The sequence below is a fragment of the Tauraco erythrolophus genome, chromosome 6 (genome assembly GCF_009769465.1).
Source record: "Tauraco erythrolophus isolate bTauEry1 chromosome 6, bTauEry1.pri, whole genome shotgun sequence".
NCBI classification, from domain to species: Eukaryota; Metazoa; Chordata; class Aves; order Musophagiformes; family Musophagidae; genus Tauraco; species Tauraco erythrolophus.
The window spans coordinates 30,183,957-30,204,800 of record NC_141470.1 but is presented as its reverse complement, the minus strand read 5'-3'; the positions used below and the strand labels follow the sequence as shown (position 1 = coordinate 30,204,800).

Below are 20,844 nucleotides of genomic sequence, written 5' to 3'. Positions count from 1 at the left end.
ACAGAATTTGCCTACTGAGGGATTCTGGTTTTGAGTTCTTTCAGTTTGAGACTTAGTGTAGTTGTCTTTGCAGACCCAAAAGAGGCAAGCAGTTGACTTGGTCAGATCCAGATCCAGGAGCAGCAGACATTTTTATGCTCCATATAAGCAAATGACATATTTACAGAGATAATAGATACATACTTTTAAAATATCTAAAGCAGCTAATAAAATCTTTTCATTAATTGTCCAGGCTGTAACAACTCCTAGGCTTGAGACTATTTGGTATTTGAAGAAACTTTGAAGACCTAACAAGGCATCATACTGCAATGGAGAAAGCGAGGCATACATGTAATTTTTCCCTTATTTATTGGGATAAACATAACTTAAAATATGCAAAAAGGCTCTGTATAGGGAAGCAAGGTGCAAGACTTGCCCATAGCTAAACCAAAAATTATCCTGAAATAACAAAAAAAAACCCTGAATTTGTCATATAAGGCACTTACTTTATACTTTCAGCAGCTGGTTTCTGTGCTTTTGCCCCTTATTAAAGGTTTCTGGAATCCTCAAACTAAGGAGGTTCTCGCTGCCAAGTCTACTACCCACTTGGCTGAATCAGACATGAATCACAAGTCAAGACAAAGATCTCAATGGGTGGGAGGTGAAAGAGCAAGTCAACAAGAAGAATGCTCCCCAAGCAAGCTCCAACAGGAGTATGTAAGCAAACACTCACACAAACCTTTATAACTAAATTTCTGAACACAAGACTTGATTCAGCTCCCAAGACAGGGTGAGGCTCTTAGAGCAAATGACTTAGTCCTGTTATTACCATATTTCATCTTCTCTTGTCACTGGGCAGTAAACAGGTTCCTGATGCACACAAACACCACTCTGCACAGTAGTGATTGTTCAGTGCTAGACGGAAAGGTATTTAGGGTCAGAATTGAAACGTTGCTCTAGGATAATTTACATCAATGGATAGCCCAGCCCAGAGTCCGGAGATTTGAGCACCTGCTTTAAGAAGCCTGTGCCCTGACCTGATATGCAACAGCATCATTCTTCAGACTGACAGAGGTGCTATGCCTACCAACATCAACTGATAATTTGTCCAAATCACTGCAACTGGCCTTCTGCCAGGAATACTGTGTTACTTCAAGTGCTACCAGCTGTCACTCATGGAATACAAACAGTGTAACCATCTCCCTGATCAAGGAAATCACTGAACAATCTCCACATGCCAGACGCCTTGGGAACCTTGACCATCCTTGTGTCTGCTTCAGTCCCCAGGGGAACTAACACTCACTGCTATGTCATACAGCCGACCTTCCTATGGTGTACGAGTGCCAGCTGGAGCTGTAAGACTGATGATCAACAGCACGGGAGAACACACGTTCCTGAAGAAGAACGGCAGTTTGCATACTACACGAGCAACTTCCTGATCAGTACCTCTCATCAGACTGCCAGGCAAACTGTGACTACACCTTCATCTCTCCCTCCCTCTCTTTCACCATCCAGCCTCCAATGCTTGGAGAAGAAACGGTGCTCAGCCTGTAACTTAGCCCTTGACGCTTCCGGCTGTGCACTCAGCCATGGGTGAGGGCTACAGCTGCTAAACCAGCGTTTGGCAGGTGTATCCTCTGACTGCAGGGCTTTCGTTTCCTGTTTGTACCACACTCAAGATGGGCTAGGCTAAATCTTCAGAGTCATGAGAAACACTTAATGCAATAAGCAGAAACAACACTGCAAGACACAAGCCTCAGGGTCCTGTGTTTTCTCCTCTGCCATGTCTCACCATGCAGCAAGATGCATACATCATATGGCTCGCTACTCTTTAGAGTACTTGGTAAGCTTGTTGGATGTTCACTATGTCTGGACTAAAGGAAGAAGTGAAGGAAAGAGAAACAGATGGTCAGAATCAGACTGAATTACTAGGAGCACAAAATCCTATGTCCCACTCCACAGTTGGATTCTACTTGTAATTCCAGGAGAAGTCCCTCTCCAAATCAGAGGAAAACAGAGTACCAAAAAGTGAAAAGCATTGCTTGCCTTTCTGCAAACAGCACCAAGAGCCCCAGTCTGATGACTATTCTGTAGGAATCAACATTGCCATTTTGTTTCTGATCATTATCAAGTGAAATATCTACAATCTTTATGTCATTCCCAGGCCAAAAGCCAAAACAGTCAAGGAATGAGAAGGCTTTAAAGATGCACTGTCACAAGGGTTTCCTCCACTCTTCTCACAACAATGTTCTAAAAGCCAGTACTGTTGACTGAAAGACAGATTTTATTTTAATAAGAATCAACATTTTCTGTTTTAAGGGATACTGAAATGTCTACCTTTGATAGCAGGCATTAAATATGGCCATTATCTTTACCTTTGCAGCTTGTGCTCTGCTCTGAAAGACACCGGTTCTCTAACAGGATGGAGCTCTGCCACCTGTCCCTAATGAACTCAGGAAAACTGAACCAAAGAGGTTCTGCCCCTAGCAGGGTTCTTCCACAACATTAGTCTTGCTGGAAACCGAAATGTTATTATTCAAGAAGTAAATGGAAACTTCCTCACCACAGGAAAGTTGACTCATTTTCAGAGCCCAGACATTTGAGATTTATCCAGGCTGTCCATCACCCAGAGCAATTTTGTGGTAAATCAAACATCACTTTAGCAGATGGTGTGGGAGAAGGAAAGGAATCTTTCTTAACCTCCAAAACAACTGCAGTTTAAGTCTTCACAAACCTCCTGTGCCACAGCTTGGCAATTTCAGAATTCTTTGCCCATTCTCCACTTGTCATGGATCACTAATTGACATCATCAGTCATGAGAAAGGGACATCTAGAAAGACAACACTCTTTAGATGAAAAAAAGAGCCTAACATCCTATTAGGTAGGACATAGAATCACCATTTCCAAACAGGATGGAAATATGGGAATACTTAAAAGCCAAACACATCCACAATTCTCTATATATAGACCAATAAATAGGTTCAGCCTAAAACATAAGCATAATTTGTTAAGGCACAGATGTGTCATTTATGAACTGTGTATGACCTCAAATCCAAACATACTACAAGAAGTGTCAATCCATTGAAATCATCTGTGGTTTCTGCATAACATCAAGAGAGACTGTGTTCTGGCAACAAGCCAGGAAACAACTTCAAGAAAGCTAATCTCCCCTGAGTGAACTCCAGGCACTTGGGAAGGAAGCTGAGCATGCGCGCCATCTTATCTGCAAAGGTGGCACAGTTACCTAGACACATCCTGCCTGCCCAGCAGCTCAGGGCTACACTCATGACCAGTTTAACACCCCAGAGATTCAGTGCCCACAGGAGAATCTCCAGTCTGAACAGATGAAACGACGGAAGTGTTAACGCTTACCCTTTATTAGACTTCCCCATTCACCACAAACCACTACCATCAGACAGAAATTGCAAAATTGTCTTCTATTAACTGGTCCAAGACTCCTCTCTTCCTATCCTTAGCAGTTTGGGTAAGTGAACACATGTTGAAAGCTTACCATGCTTTCAATGTATCCTCATGTAAGAGTCCCAGAAGCCATATCCTTATAACTTTGAGGTTCTGCCTGAAAGGAATATAACACTGTAACAGTGGAAGATTGTTGTGCTATAGTTCTTTTTTTCCTGTAGGAAAGGATAGGAAGCACAAGGATAGAGTTAAGATTGCTGTAAGAACCTACTGGTTATCTACAACGATTGTGCTTCATTTTGGTCACTATTCCATGAAAGTTTTGACAAACTGGAGGAAAGTTCAGGGATGAATAACAAACATCATTATCACTGAGGCTGAACGAACTGTTTGTTTATCTTGAGAGGACCAAGCATGGCAACTGTCTTTTAGTACAGAACAAGTTTTCATAACTGTAAGAGCAGTCAATTGTTCTCCATGTCCACTGGGAGGGACAAGAACAAATGGCTTTAATTTGCAAGAAAATCAAAACATTCAGATTAGATATCAGAAAAGGGCTTTCCAGGGGTATCAGTGATTTTTTCAAACAGGCTTGACAAATGCCTGTAAAATCATAGTCTAGCTCAGTCACAGGGGACATCTGCCACCAAGACTGAATTGGGCTGATCCCAGTGACAACTTTTAAAGAAGTTCTAGTCACAAGCACCAAAACAGTACATCATCAATGGTCTAAAGACACTTGTGTCATGCAGGACAGCAAAGAAAGTTACGTGATCCCCTTCTGTGCTTTATTTCCATTTCCTAGTAAGTATTAAAATATCCAATTAAAAAATTAAGTCCCTCCCACCAACACTTGTCTGCAAATCAGGATTTCTGAAATTATTGTATGTGTGCGTGTACATATGCACGTACATATAAAGAGGTTACTGACAGGTATTTATTTTTAAAATGTACTTAGAAAGCTTCTTTCTTTTCTACCATGATAATTCAACATCCTCAAATGTTCGGCAAAAGATCTGAGCAAACTCTGCTGCACACTCCATTGCCTCAGTATGGGATCTAGGTCCAGACACGTGCCCTTTCTCTGCTCCAGTTCCCACAACTGCAGGCTGTAATAGCTCCACTTCAGAACACTGTTGAACAATTTAAGTAATTAATGCTTGTACACTAAATTAGAGGCGCTCAAATAAGGCATTCAAGTACTCAAATAAGCAGCAATATAGCGTTAAGTGAAAATTATTATTAGTCTAAAAACGTCATGTAAAAAACAGATCAGACACAAAGTGACAACAGCTTGCCATCTGCTCTTCTAATCTATCACAAGACAAAGTCCAGCACTCCGTCTCTCCTCCTTTGTCTCCTCCAAACTCACACCTCCATTTTCCTCTAAAGAAGCATAAGCAGTTACCACTTCACCTATCACGTATGCCACTGTTCAAATATGGCCCACCCTTTGCAAAGGAATGCAAGTGTCAACATGCGATAGGCACTGTTCTTTAGTGGGGTGTGGTATTTACCTAGGGGAAAGCCACATCCTTCAGCAACCACTTTAATAACTCTGAGCATTAACATAGTAAATGTGAGATCATTCCAAACCACTGTGCTGAAAGGATTTTTTTTTTAAAAAAAAAAAAAAAAAAACACCACACCCAACACCACCAAACCAAACAAAAACCACACTCCTATTTGGGTTAGCATCAGAACAGGCGAGGCCAGTATCCTAGAGAGGATGAGTGCCCATAAATGGAAGGTGGCAATGGTAGAGAAACCCAGAATTAAATGGAAACAGGGACCCTTCAACTTCCCCCCCAAGAAGCGAGAGAGTCTTCTGGGTCACGAGGTAGTTGTTTCGTTTTGGAGCAAACCTAAGATTAGAGAAACTCTTCCTGCCCCAAGTCAGCACTAGCAACTATGTAAGGAATCCAGAGAAAAGACGACTTCTCCCTTGAGCAAAACTACAGGATCACAAGAGAATTTCTGTTAACAGAACAACACAAGAAAGGCAAGTTGAATTCCTCCTCCGTATCAGAAGCAGGTAGTCCCAGCAGACAAGGGATTACTTAAGATTTTAATTTCCATAATGTAGCCTTAAGAGAGAGAGTCAAATTCAGATCTTACATAAGCAGGAGTGACTCAACGAAAGACTGAAACTGAAACAAGGCATCTGCCTTCCTGAAGAGTTGTGGGTGTTTGAACAATAGTGAATGTGTTGTACAGATTATGTTTCCTCTGCTCTGAAGGTAAACAAATGTGTTTACAATCAAGATCCTGGAGATCCTACCTTTTTAGAAGCACAAACATCAATTGCTAATTATTAAGACGCAAACCTACCTAAAAATAAAATAAACAGGGTGTAGTTTACACATAGATCATTTATCTACCAAAACTTTTATCTCATAATAAAAGAGAACAAAAAACACCATAAAACTTCAAAGATTTTCATACTGTTGGTTCCTAGCAACAGAACTGCAAGCTACGCTCCTGTATCTTGCACAACCATCTGCATCAGCCTTCTGAAATATGCAGCAAGCAGCAGTTTCTATGCAAGATTGGAAGTAGGTAGCAGAAGCCAAGAGTGACCAACATCAATACAACAGGGCTCAGTAGACAAAGCAAAAACAGACATTTGAAACGTCATTTGCAGGTGGTTTATGGCCTATGCTGCACCCAAGGGAACAAGCCAAGCAGAGAAGTTACTTCACAAGCCAAGACTGATTTTGCTGCCCTGTCTGGTCTTTTGCTTGAAGAATGCAATGTAAAATGAAAACTGGCAACTTGGCTACGTTCACCCTATAGCCATCCCCTGTCACAGACAAGATTGCTGCCTATACAATCAGAGGACTGAAAAGGCAGACTGGGATCAAGACACACAGCTATAGCAATGGGAGAGGATGTATTTCTAGAGATAACACAGAAAATTCCAATGGATGAACAGGGATGGAAAAAAAATCATTAGTTTTCACTCCTGTTTTAACATTGGAATGGGAAACCATGCTCAGAACCATCACCCAGTCCTCCTGCTAGAAAAAGACCTGAAGACTGTTGGCACAGGGTTTAACAAGCTCAGGACTATTAGACAGCACAGGACTTCCTCCCTGCCTGGTCTCATTGCTGAAGGCAGTCAGTCACACATTCTCTTTGGTCTTGCTGCAAACTTTGAGGAAAAAAAGTAACAAAACTGTTACAGGGGCCTGGTTAGTGTCGAAAAAGCCATGCAGATCATCATTTGGCCAGAGAGAACTCCAGAGACTCACTTCTTCCTAACTTACTTAAAAATATGGCTTCGCTATTTTTCTACTGAATGCCTTTGGTAGCCATGCTAGCATCATGAGCAAGTCATAGGCAAAAGCATCTGAGCCAGGAATTTCCACTTTAAAGTCGTCTCACAGGATTTTCAATAGAACGGCAGGATCTGTCCTGAAATGAGTACCTTGGGATGTAATTGCTTACTCTTTCTGGGTTAGCACAAAGAAGGCCAAAAAGTTCCTTATCTAAATTCCACAGAGCAAGACAATACAAAATGTATCCAATTAGCTGCCCAAAATTCTGATGCTCAGCATTTTGCACTATGAAAAGTGAAAGCTGGAGCGTAGGAAGGTTTCCTAGTTTCTTCAGATTACATTCTCCTCTGAACAAAGCTGACCCTTTGTGGAACTGGCGCCGCTGTTCCCACAGAATGCACATGGGTGGGAACGGCTGAGGAAGGAGCCCACAGCAAGCAGAGCTTATCATGATTAGAACATTCAGGTCAAGTGCACTTAGCCCACAACCCACTCAAACTCGGCAAAAGATAATAAACAGCCAATCTGCACACACAAACACTCTTCACGCAGATTTTTATCCTTTCTATCACTGCATCACATAAGCATACAGCAATGAAGAAAAATACAGAGGCCACCTTTTAAGACTTGCTCTAGCTCTGCCTCTTGTAGGATATCAGGGTCTCAAACCCCTGATTTCCTAAATAGCCACTAAATCACCAATGCACAAGAAGTCTTTCCGCTGCTGTGTCTCATTCTCCTGAGAACTGTTCCACGTTACTCACCTCAAAGAAGTGCAAAAACTGTTTGCTTCAGACTGAACAATTCCAAAACTTCAACTGTTTCCAAGGCTAAAAAAAGACATATCTTGATACCATGACAAGAGTTCTGATGAATTCTCTGAAAAGCTTTTTAACCTTGAATTTTGAGGACAGAGCCTGAAATCTGGAAAGAGGAGAGTTCTCAAAGCAGGAGCAGGCCACAGGAAGAGCACAAGTCAACCTGACCCAATCTGGCAAATTGTAAGAACTTCAGGTTCATTTGCAGTAGACACTCAGTCTTTAGAAGCTGCCCTCTGTGGAGATTGCTGAGCACAGCACACGCAGGGGACAGATGGAGCTCAGCTGTGAAGGGTGTGGTTGGCCATCCCACTCTTAAGGCACAGGCCAGCTTGAGGGGGCCCAGCTGCACACCAGGCAGCTGTGACTTGGGTTTTCCCAATACGAGAGGGCCATCTCCCACAGGGCCTGAAGAGCCTCTCCGAGTATAGCACTCCTTTGAGTGCCCTCTTTAGCATGGGGGTGTTAAACAGGACAGCCAGCTCCGGCTCACTCTGCAGCACGCGCTTTGGAAAGGAAGGGAACATGAAACACTGTTGTCATGTGTCAGCGCCTTCCGCTACTGGAAAGCATTCAAAGGGAGAATTATGTTTGTGTTGGAACTTTAACAATGTCTTAAATGCAAAATTGAGCACTCAAAAGTTACAAATTTTCAGAATTGAGGTTTTCTGTGCAATCTTAAGTTATCCTTTTTATGTCAACGCTTAGCCTCTTCTGCAGAGCTTATGATATAGTCTTTAATTATATAATAACATATTGTGGTTCCAATTCATTCAGTGTAAACAAACAATTCTGACTCTATAAAAAGCAGTATTCTGTCCTCACTGGCTTTACCATTTTTACTTCACTTACTGGAAACCTACTGTAAACATAGCTACTGAGTTTTGTGTGGTAGTTTTAAGACAGCCATCACTCCAGTAGCAGAGTGCTTTCCAATTTTTAATGAATTTGTTTTCACAATCTCTGTTACACAAACTTTTTTATTCATATAGGGAAAATACCAAAGGAAAGACAGGCTAATATGAAAAGTACCCACTAATTTTGAAAACCCAAACTGAGGTGACAATTTCTACTTTTCCTAATATCTAGAGTTATACAGTACTGTAGAACAGCTCCCATTAACTTTGGTTGCAGGTACAAACATTCAGCGCTTCTGCTTATAAGATCCATACTCTCAAGTTGGTTAACAGGAGAATGAGAAAAATACAATTAGCAGCCGTGGTGAAAGTCTGAATAACTGGCTTGCCTAGTCTCTCCTAGGGATGCTGTGAAAGGCAAGCTGTTCTCCAGATCTGCATTCAGCAGCATTAAAATCGGGAAGTCAGTCTTTCTTATTGTGATCTGCCTGATTCGTTGCATACAAATTTGTTTGCTTCAGTGAAGAAACAGAGGTCTGGAGCTGGCTGGCCTGTTTAACACCCCCATGCTAAAGAGGGCACTCAAAGGAGTGCTATACTCGGAGAGGCTCTTCAGGCCCTGTGGGAGATGGCCCTCTCGTATTGGGAAAACCCAAGTCACAGCTGCCTGGTGTGCAGCTGGGCTCCCTCAAGCTGGCCTGTGCCTGAAGAGTGCGATGGCCAACCACACCCTTCACAGCTGAGCTCCATCTGTCCCGTTTGCACTATATACAGGTTTCGAGGAGCACCAGCACCTCAAAGTTGAGCAGCAGAAAACTCCATTTGATTCAGCACTCCACCACAGGAAGCAAAGAAAGTAGAGCACAGAAATGACACGCTGTCCACAGTGAATGTCACTGAGAAGAACCACTGCAGTGTCCTCAACTACGTGGAGCTGCTTGAAAAAAGCTAAGACACAATGAAAGCTGTGTTCTCTGTAGCAGCTCAGAGAAGCGAAGGCAGCTATAGCTAGGACTGAATCATTTTATGTCAGAATGTGGTAGAAACCAGAGGACAGAATCAATTACATTGACAGTGAATGATTATTTCCTACTATCACTGGAAAACAAAAAGCATTCTCTGTTTATTCAGTGTTCAATGCAATATACCAAGAGATACTACCCTTGTCGTACAAAAGCTGTGTGAAGATTACAGCAGTTTGCACGTTTCTCTGATACAGCACAAGTGCACTGTGCCACTGCCACTAGCTTTCTTACTCGCAGTTCTGTGACATCCCAGCTTCCTGTTAAACAGGTAATCATTTGGTAGACTGACGAATCATACACATTTCAGTGCCAGTTACATGCAGACGTAACACGTATCTATACCTATTTTCTATCACCTGTAACCACACCTCTGTTATCAACATGGCTCAAATACTGATGAGGTCAGAAGGCTGATGAAGAATGTGAGTAAAATAAAGGTGGTATCAGTGGGCTGGGGTAAACAGTTTGAAGAGTTTGCGTTCACTGCACTACCTTACTTGGATATTTCAGCCTGTAGATAAGGAGCGTTCCCGGATTCTGGGTTAATGCCAAGCTCCCACAAAGCAGCATCTGTGTCAGGCTTGCTATAGTCACCAACTGGCTTGGAGATTTTGTCCCAAGCTCTAAATCTGCACCATGCTAGGTCTATGACATTGCTTCAAATGAGCTGCCAATTGGTTGATAGCTTGCAAACTGCTAAATTCTTCTCAAGCTTGCCAAGGAATAGAAGGTTTGGTAACAGGCAATAGTAGCCAGGGTGATGAATTCTGATGGGTTCAGGGTTAGGTTTCTATAGCATCAGTCTCACCCTTCCATGTTTTGGAACTGAAAGGAAAATTTTATCCCTTGTGGGAAGCTCAGCATTTATCAATACAAAAATCCACACAAACGCTGCTGGCTATGTGTTATCCCAGAAAGCATTCTCCATTACTGACAGGAATGGATCAGCTAAGCACTGGACACAATATACCAACGTGTTTGCTAGTCTGACACTGGATTAACAGGTAGCTTCTCCCCATTCCCTGTGCTTTCACTCAGAATGAGCTGATGGAGACTAACACCTGCTCCTTTTTTTTTCTTTCCTTTTTTTTTTTTTTAAAAATGTCTGCTGGTTTTGGCTGGGATAGAGTTAAGTTTCTTCACAGTAGCTACCATGGGGTGATGTTCTTGATTTGTCATCAAAACAGTGTTGATAACACAGGGATGTTTTAGTTACCGCTGAGCAGTGCTTACAGAGTCAAGGCCTTTTCTCACAATACCCCACCAGTGAGTAGGCTGGAGGTGCACAAGAAGTTGGGAGGGGACACAGCTGGGACAGCTGACCCCAACTGACCAAAGGGATATCCCATACCATATGATGCCATGCATCAGTATATAAAGCTGGGGGAATAAGTAGGGAGGAGGGGATATTCAGAGTGATGGTATTTGTCTCCTCAAGTCACCGTTATGCATGATGGAGCCCTGCTTTCCTGGAGACGGCTGAACACCTGCCTGCCAATGGGAAGCAGTGAACGGATTCCTTGTCTTGCTTTGCTTGCGTGTGCAGCTTTTGCTTTACCTATTAAACTATCTTTACCTCAACCCACGAGTTTTCTCACTTTTACCCTTCTGATTCTCTCCTCCATCCCACCAGAGGGGAGTGAGCGAGTGGCTCTATGGGGCTTAATTGCCGGCTGGGGTTAAAACCATTACATTATGGTATTTTTCCCCAGGCATGCTCTACTATGGACAGACAACACCATCTTGCTCAACTTAGGAGCTTTTTAGAGGAAGCTCTGCTGGTAAAGAAAGTTGAGAAGAGCGCTTAAAAATGCAGTCTAAACCTACGCTATGCAAGATCCAAATTAACATGGACTGACAAGCCAATTCTTTAAGCCTCAGCCCCCTTTCTCTGCAAAAGCTACACTGACAGAGAAGGTAGATGAGAGAGGCAGTGACTCTACTGGTACTGTACATAACACAAGACCACTTTTTCCTTCCAAGATGTGCGAGGATAATATTACCTTTTCTGCCATCATGTTTTATAGATAATCATCACAAAATGCTGTATGAATATCCTTAGTTCTTCTCTCAGTCACTGCTGAACAAAAGTTATCTGACCACATGAACATGCATTCTCAGCTTCCAGAAACATTAGTTGTACTAAATTGCAGCACATTGTGAGCATTTAATCAAATTGATTTACTTTAACACATTTTATTTACAGTAAACCTTAGCTGTGAGTTGAGAAGCTATTTTTGTCTACTTTCAATTGGAAAAAAAAAAAAAAAAAGAGTTCACCCTCATCAAACCAGTCTAATAGTGTAAGAGTGTCAGAACCCAAAAACATACATAGGCATGCAAAATTTCCAAACTACTGCTCCAGCCATTACCCTTATTCCTTTTCAGACTGTCATGGGTTTTCACAAATAAATCTTCAACTCTGCTGAGTCGACAATAGCTTGCGAAAAAAAGTCTGCTTAGGTATGCCCTCCTTAAACACAAATGCATCACCCGATGATGAGTCGCTGTTACTTACTTTCCCTCTTTCCAGATGTAATAAGTGTTACAAAGTGATGTGAACTTTAGAAGTGCACATATAGAAAAACTTCTGTAACATACCTAATCCAACAGGTCCATAACAAAAAAATTGTAATAGAGCTCTTCCAATTTTAAACTGTACACCCAAGCAACAACATGTCCTTTAACATACAAAAAGTGAAAACTATCAGAAGGAAATTGATTCAAAAGAGAACAATCTTGTAACCTGTAGGTCACCAATTTCAGATATATCCAGGATCAGAAACCCTTACCTGATAAGACATTTAGCTCTTACCAAATCAGTTGAGAGAAAGGCAGTTAACTGATTTCCTAACAGATAAGAATCTACATTACTAATAAACAGTCACCACTAGAAGTGATACTGCTGATCTTTCAATATCCTCCACCATTCGAGTGTACAGTGGAGAAGAAACCATCCTCAAACTGAGAGAAGGCTCCCAATTCAGAGTTTTGGCCCAACAACGGTGCAACATAGAAACATGGAATGTACTCTACTGCTGTTCATCTCATATTTGTTCAGTATAGAATAGAAAAAAATCAGTATACAGGACTGTTGTTATAAATCAGCATTTTTTTTTTTTTTAGAACTATGAAATGTATTCCCTGCAGCAAAATAACGAAGCCTGGTTTCTACTTGACTGGTATCTGCTGCCTTGCACCCTTATCAAAGTACCTACAGCTTATCACTGTCCTCTATAAGGTTGCACCAAAAAACCTCCAATCCCTCTCATATTTCCACATCTCCCCACAATCTCCTCACCTTCTTCCCCTATCCCTCAACTAGTGCCTTCCACATTCCCTAACCTCACCAGCCCACAACACTGTATATTCTCCCTCCCATACTTTCTCCTAATTACCCTTAGGACAAGCAGCATGATCTGCTGCAGCTGGCACAAGCATGTAAGCACTGATCAACTAGCCAGTATGCACACGCCGATTCACTAGTTAACAAGCAAAACAGAAGACAACGGTTGAACTCATCCTGCACCTTCTCTTCCTGAGAAGAAAAGGTATGCACTTATTTTTGTTTCCTCTCTTCCACCCAGAGGCTGATCTTTATGGAACTTTAAAGAGCTCTCGAAGAAACTTTGAGATGTCTATCCCGCTGTTGAATTTGGCTGAAATCTACTGAAGTTGCTAAAATGGAACTGATAGAGTGATTACACAAGCTTTTTTTCCTTTGGAAAGTAGGCTAAAACCCCATTAACAGTCTTACTTATGTCATCCCTTCGTTCCCATTCTTCATTTAAAAATAACAATTCTATTCTACTGCATTAGCTTATGTAACCCACCCCTGAGTTGAAGTAGTTGAAACTTTCGATCTGTATTTTTTAAGTGTGTGCATCTCTCTATGTTTGTCCATTTTAGGGTGCTTGGTACTACGAAAAATAATGGCAAGAAGATCAGTGAAACCAAATAAGCTTCACTAACGGCTATCTCTCAAAGTTCCTGGACTGGTATCACTGCAAGCAAGAACTGAACCGCTTTTTCTCTAGCAAGCTGTCAGCTGTTCTCATGGTTACAGATCTAGGAATTCGGAATGACAGGTCACAGTTATGAGAAGGAGTAGATTTATTTGGCATGTTTCTACCTAGTAAATAACATTCTCTTTATAAGAGAAGAAGAGGCTGCTGTACATTATCACGGTGTTTATTCTCTGTGAAAACCACTTTTTCAAGTCTCTGTCCCAACAAAGAAGGTGCTAACCAGACTTACGTTATTTTTAAAGTTGCTCACTCACAGATTGAGGACAAAAAAAAAAACAAACAACTTTTGCACTCTCTCCTTTACTATAAATGGACCACTGGTGCTTTCACTGCAACATTCAACTCTGTGTATACACTTCCCAGATGGCATGAAGCAAGGGTAGAAAAGCACATTTCCTGTCTAAATGCAAAGGCAGGCAGGTACGGTAACTGTTGTCACAGGGTAAAATCTATTCTGTCAATTTGCTATTTAAAAAATAACCAATATTTTTTGATTAAGTTAACTGCCAAGATTTGTGAAGCTCCAGCTACAGTGATATGCAAATTACAGTAACACAGCTATGCACAATTGGTTTTCACAGAACCACAAGTTCAGCTAACAGGACAGCAGCAGAACGAGCTGCTCTCACTACTCTTCATTGCCGGAGGAGTCTTCCTCCAGGAAAGCCAGGGCCGCACAGTTTCCAAAGCCTCTACTAAATACTGCAAAATGAAATGCGGAACTTGTGCTGAGGAACTGGAACACCTACCTGCTGAGCTTCTCTCAAAGGTGGGCCTGCCCAGATGCCAACAGTGTTTTGTCCCTGCTGAGCCAGGCTGGAACTGCACTGTAATCATCAGTCCCAAGGTATTCACTCACCCAACAGAGACCCTAACACGTCCAGGGACATGCCCACATACCACACTCAACAAGAAACAAAAATTTAATGTTGTCAGATATGCCAATTCATCCAATGCAGAATGCTCTGAGAAACACTTAACTGAACCACTCACCCTCTTGGAGAACTCTCTGTTCACCTAATGAGCTGCCATGGAGAACCATCCTCCCATCGGGACGGTCGGGGACAGCACTCCCAGGCTTACCATCCCAGGATTTAAGGCCTGGTAACTCCAGGGCAGTAAGCCCTGTACACAGAGGAAGGACTCTAGAGTTCCCCGTCACTCACGCGGGCCTGCACAGGTAGCTTGAGAGCCTACAATAATTCAAAGGACCAACTGAGTCTTGATTTCCAGGTCAACAGCAGAAGCCTCCAGCGGGGAGTCCTGGGAGGGCCTTCTTCAGCTTAGGTCTCAAGTTTCCTGGTCTGCAGATGGAAGCCTTGAAGCCCTGATAACCAGAACATTATCAGAACTTCTGCTCCTGCAGTTGAAGACCCGGGCAAATTTCCAGGGTTCCTGCTAGGCACTGGAGAGTCTGGTAGGCTTGACAGTCCAGCAGTCCTCTGAGCTTAGTCACAAGGTGCCAGGCTCCAAATTAATTTCTAATATTTCCAAAGACAAGTCTAAGGAAATTCTAACACAAGGGAAATTTCAAAACGTCACTATTTCCCACGAATTAGGGAACACCAAGTTCGGCCCACCTCTGATTTCAATTTCCTTCAGAAAAGTCTCTACCCTTTGCTCCACTCTGAGAACAGGTCTTAAAATACGTACACTAAAATGTGCCCATCGGCCTCTAAACAGAATCTTCAAAACATAAAATCATCCCTTAGAATATCCTAAAATTTCTAGTTATCTTCACATGTATGTGTCAGCCTTGAACCGAAAGCGTTCCATTCTAAAACACACTCATTCACCCTGCCTCAAGATTAATTAGTAGAAAGGACATATCCTGTAAAGTTGAGTCCAGAGAGGTTCAAAGCAGAGACTTCTACTTTGGCATGCTACGTACTCACTGCTTGACTGAAGAGACAGTATCTGCAAAGACTGGACAGCTGACCGTAGGGATTGCTGGTATCACAGCATTGAACAGTCCCAAAAGACATCAAACACAAGAACAAGCCTGTCCTGGTCACCTCCAGGCATCAGCAAGCACATCTGAGATGAAAGGCAGTGTGTCTGACCACAGGGAAAAAGCAGATTCCTTGGATTCGAGCTCTCGGTTGGTAATGTGGCAAGGAAAGAAAGGATGAATTATATGAGCATGCATTAAGCAGATAAAAGATTTGGCCCATTTAATTTATTAGGCAGTGTCATCAAGTTGGTGATACTCAGTTCTGCTGTGTTAGAGTCCTAGGTACAGTCCCAGCTCTGGGTTGCCAACTTGCCACAAAAGTGGTAATGAGATAAGGAACATCAGTCAGAATGCAGGCTCTTGGTGGGCAGTTCACCCCATCCTCCCCTACGCTGGAGGTATAGAAAAGCAACTCAGCCATTAAAAACATGCAGTATTTTACCATTTGAGTGAATACTTATTTTACCAATGAGACATTAAAAAAATCCTGCAGCCACACTAAACTTGGGAAACCTACAAAAACTTCTTCCAAAAACTTAATTCTCCTAATACTACTGAAGTTCTCGATTTTGAAGTTTCTTGATCAGAGTTTTGATCTCTGAGGTCCCTTCCAGCCTATGCCATTCTATGATTCTATGATTCTCATGCACCTAAATGAATAGGACATTCTCTCGGAGTTTGAAGTACTTAGAATATAGCTATGTTTAGTTTGTCTGTCTATCATTGTTAAAGATCATCTTCTTTACTTTTAAAATTTTCTCCTCTTGTCATTAAAAGGTGACTAAAGCCTTTCCAATTTTGTAGTGCCTAGAAACGTCACATGATTTAAAACAAAGTAATACCACTCACATCCACTTACGCTGTATGTTTTAGATACACGCATTTTGATGCACATGTATTTAAAGCGTGCAGTTCTAATGAATTATTTAGGATTTAATGTTGCATACAATATCATGACTTCAGAGATACAGAAGCAAAACCTTAAAGGCAGTATGGCTTCTTGCCTGAAGAACAGTTTTTGCATCAGCCTACATTCACAAAGTAACCAGATGTCACAATGCCATCTCAGAGTTCTCTGTTTTGCTAAAGTGGTATCGCTAAATTCTTTTCCCCATTAACCACGCATACAGCCCACTGCAATAGCAGCGATATTGAGTCAAATGATCCAATAGCCCTTTTCCACCTTTAATTTCTATTCTTCTGCTACTTTCATAAGATCCCCACTACCACAGCATGTATTTTAGAAAAGAAAGCCAAACAGCAATACAGTAGTAATTGTTTCCCACATACACCAGATTCTATCTCAGTATCAGAAGTACGAATTAAGTAGTATTATTATGAGTTTCCTGATACGCAATACCACAAAGTACAAACCTTCCTTTTTTTTTCCCCCAAAAAAAAACAGGCCACAAGTTGATGCAAACAAAACCAATATTGCGCACAGCATTTTAGCTCCTGTACTGTGTGTCCTCTAAAGTAGTAAACCCACAATTACCATGAGAAAAGTCCAGCTGGAGGTATCACCTACAAGTTGCATTACTTCTTGCTTATACATTTTTTTCCAAAACATATGTTCTGCCTGAAAACAATTCCGTGCCAATGAGCTGGCAGCAGAACAACAATTTAAGTTGTGGTCTCAATAAAGGTAGGAGGGGGAATTCACTAAAGCAACATATTCATTTACAAAACCCCAAGAAGCATATTTTAAGGAGTGAGGCAAATATATATTAAAGATCATGAAAAAGCAACTAACTATATGCCTTTAAAAGCACGCTTCATGGATGAAAGCTGCCAAATTACAGAGGGGATTTACTGAGAAGAATGTGTTACTGCCAGAATGGACAAAAGCATGCATTCTATCCATTCCAAGCTCCTCCCCATCTCCTGTCATGCTCACAGCAAGAAGCAGCTCCAAAATTGACAACCACAGACTCCAGGATTGGAAGAGACAAAAAAATACCTGCTGGTAAATGCCTGGAAGAATTTTTTTTTGAAGATCTGATAAAGGAGACTGGAAAAAAAAAAAAAAACAACACAAAAAAACCAACACAAAACACAACAACCCACTTACGATCAAAAAACGTCCTCCCATATTCTAGGGACATCAAGCAAAATTTCACAGCAGAAGGGAAACAGCGCACATCTGACTGGGTTTTAGAAGAGCCAACATGCAGCAACGTTTTTCAAACAGGCACAGCAACCCGCATACGGTATCGCCCTGTTGCTGGCCCCAAGACAGGAGTTTCCCGGAGTTTGCGTGGAGTTGGGTCACGAAAACCTCACTCCAACCGGGAGCGCGGGGTGAACCCCAGCCACCCGCGGGACACCCAGCAGGCCCGCCTGGCGGCGCCGGCCCGGGGAGAGGGACAGCGCGTCCCGGGCGACCCGCGCTCCCCTACCTGGTTGGTGTCCTCGCCGTGCTCCAGGTGCACGATGCCCTGGCTCCTGCACTCTGTGTCGCTCAGCACGTCGTCCTCCGAGTCCTCCAGGAGGGACGAGGAGCCCGTGGAAGAGAGCGAGGAGGTGGAAAGCCTGCGGGACTGCAGGTGCAGCGAGCTGTCCGTCCTCAGCCAGCCGCTCTCGGGGTGCGGCGCTTGCGCCTGGGGGCTGCCCTGCGCCTCCTCGCTCTCCTCGGCGGTGACGGTGAGCCGCGGGATGACGGGCGGCAGCACCCCGTTGGGGGGCCGGCAGCCCCTCTTCGCCGGGTCGGGCAGCTGCCGAGCGGCGGCGGCGGCGACGGCGGCGCAGCGAGCCTCGAAGAGGGAGCGGAGCTCCCCCACACTCAGCCGCTTGCCCCGGCTGAGGTCCGGGCTGCTGTGCAGCTCCGCGCGGGGCTCCATGGCGGGGTCGGCGCCGGGCGCCTGCCGGGCAGCGCCCCAGAGCCGACGGCCGGGGGCGTGCATGGGGGAGCGCCGCGCCGCCGCCGCCACCACCGGGGAAACTTCTTTGTGGCTCAGTCTCCGGCCGTCGCTCGGAGCCCGGCGGCGAGGCTCATGTCCAGCCCTCCCTGGGCAGCTCTGACTCACCCGCGGCCACAGCCGCAGCCGGCTACCGTGCCCGCTGACCGGGCGCCAGGGCCATAGGGGCGCGCTGAGCCCGCCCGCTCGCCCGCCGCCACCGCCCCGCTCAGCCTCGGCGCCGAGGGGAGGGGAGGAGCGAGCCGCGCCGCGGGGAGCCCCTGCCCGCCCCTTCCCCGCCGCCACCGCCGCCGCCGCCCTTTTGGTTTCGCTTTCCCTGAGGTGGCCCCTGGCGAGCGGCGGCTGCCTCGGGCTGTCCCGGCGGGGCGCCTCCCGCCTTACCTCTGCGCGCGCCGCCCCTCCAACGGCCGCTGCCTCGCGCCCGCCGCCCCGCGCCGGGTAACGGCTCCCCGGGCACCGCGGCTGCGCAGCGCGGGAGGGCCCCCGCCGCCCGCGGGCCGGAGGGGCGGTGCGGCCCGCCCGAGCCCCCTCCCAGCACGGGGGGAAGGGAGGAGGGGGGAGGTGGCTTTTGACGCCCTCCCGGGATTCCGACCCCCGTAGGCCTCCCCGGGGCGGTCTGAGGTCCGTGTGTGACCCGCCTCCCCCCCGCCCCCCGCGGGACGTACCTCGGCGCACGCCCCGGCCCCCATGGCGCCGCCTGGCCCCGGTGCTAGTGCGGCCACCGCGGGACCTCGGCATCCCTGGGGACGGCTCAGCTCGCCCCGCGGGGGCGGGGGGCGTGACTGAGCTGTCGGCGGCCCGCGGGGAGCGGGGGGTTGTGCGTGAGTGACCCGCTCGGTGAGTCAGCCCCGCCGAAGAGCGCGGTGCGGCAGCTGACGGTGCGCCCGCCCCGCTGCGTGGGCCGCGCTCGGTGCCTCTGGAGCACCGGAGGTTCCCACCGACCGCGCTGGCCGGGTTTCACGTCTCGCGTGTAACACCCTGCGGGGGTTTGCGAACAGGCTCGCCTGCGGGTGGCGGAGGCTGCGGGGCAGAGCCGTCCTCCTGCAAAGCGCGAGTTTTCCGTCAGTCAGCGCTTTACCGGCTGAGCTGTGCTTAATCGGGTTGCCTTCAGCCCCAGGTTGCCGAGATACACCAGCCCCCCTTTACTGAATGAGTTTCAGCAAATAACAGCCCCCACCTCGGTACTGCTTCCCTGCTTAACTCCCACTCTTCGCCTAAAATGTAACCCATGCTGGGCTGCAGCATGTGTTGTAATTGTAGCTATTAAGACCTTTGGAACAGGAAAGGCATCCTACCACAGGGTTACATCAGCTGAGATGATTAGTAAAATTAATAATTTTGGAACCAAATGCTGAAGTCTTCAACTTAATTTTTGCTCATTTATCTCATTGTTTCCTTGGACTCTTCCATCTGTCTCTCACCATCTGTTGTCTCTTGCCTCGTACTTGTGCTGTGAGCTCCTTGCAAACGGGGCTGTGCTTCCTCAACACGTAATGCAACATAGCCCAGGCCGCGGCTGGGGCTTCTCGGTCCTGTGATGCTATAAATAATTTGTTAACTTGTCCTCACTCGTTCAGATTATTCGCTTGCAGTTGACTATTTTACAGCCCGATCTTGCAGGTAGTCTTCAAAAAAGTCTGTTTCAACAGGCACCGCTCAACATGCCTTCTCCTGAGGCGACTGCCGAGCCGCTCGCAAAGCCCACAGCTTGCAAATGCCCAGGAGCAGACAGGGAGGCAGCTGGGGAACTGCATAAATAAAAATTCAGGCATCTTCAGGTGCTTTTCTAGAATTAGGTGGTGCCTAGCCAGGAATTTGGACAATCTGTATTTCCAGCTTAAATGGCCAAGTCTTGTGGTGGATTTAGTTCTTTGTGTCAAAGCAGTTTTGGGAGTTATGCCAAGGAGCTGCCAAGGTGTATGTGGTGGGTGAGGCAGGGGTGACAGCTACCACCAAGTTAAGTAAAAACACTAGCAGTAAAGTGCAGAAGAAAATAGTTAGCAGTGCAGCTTTTCACCAACAGAGAGAAAACCAAAATGCCTGTAGGACTGTATTCCCTTCATGGCTTCAGTTCTTTCTTAAAGAAGATACAGACTCACTACTTTCATTATTAACTTTGTAATTAGTTTCCAATTTTATAATGCAGAAATTCTCAAAACATGAAGACCAATTAGGCCTAATACATACCTAAAGTCAGAACAGTTTAATCAAAAGCGCGATTTTATAATTGATGGCTTTATAAGAAGACTGACAGTGATAAATCTATAGATAACAGCAGAAAACGCAGAGGCCAGTTTTAAACAGGTGTCCAAGATTCCACACACACAGGTTGGACCCGCTTACCTAACATATGTAGCTGTGACAGCTTCCGTCTGTAGACAAGCAAGATAGAAAAAGAGTTTATTGACAGGAGAGAGGTTAAGTGCGAGCTTTCACAGGCCAAACCGGAACCCCCCAGGAAGCCTTGCTGCATGTGGAAGGGCAGTTCGGTTTCCAGCCTCTTTTAGCCGTTGCTCTGTCTGCTGATTCTGCAATTACAGGATTATGTGCAGTCTATGATTAAG

At 44.9% G+C, this 20,844-nt stretch overlaps 1 protein-coding gene across 2 annotated transcripts in view; it reads right to left on the bottom strand.

The window, feature by feature from the left end:
• The window catches only part of ITPKA (inositol-trisphosphate 3-kinase A), a 40,245-nt gene extending 21,980 nt beyond the window's left edge, over window positions 1–18,265 (bottom strand). The window contains exons 1-2 of one of the 2 annotated variants that reach the window (XM_086613507.1): window positions 17,762–18,265; window positions 17,323–17,373 (exon numbers count right to left, since the gene is read on the bottom strand). In XM_086613507.1, the coding sequence (XP_086469633.1) occupies window positions 17,323–17,373; window positions 17,762–18,265 (555 nt within the window). The remainder of the gene's footprint in view (window positions 1–17,322; window positions 17,374–17,761) is intronic. The other variant, XM_009982917.2, reaches the window with a different exon arrangement.
• Window positions 18,266–20,844: the final 2,579 nt, after the last annotated feature.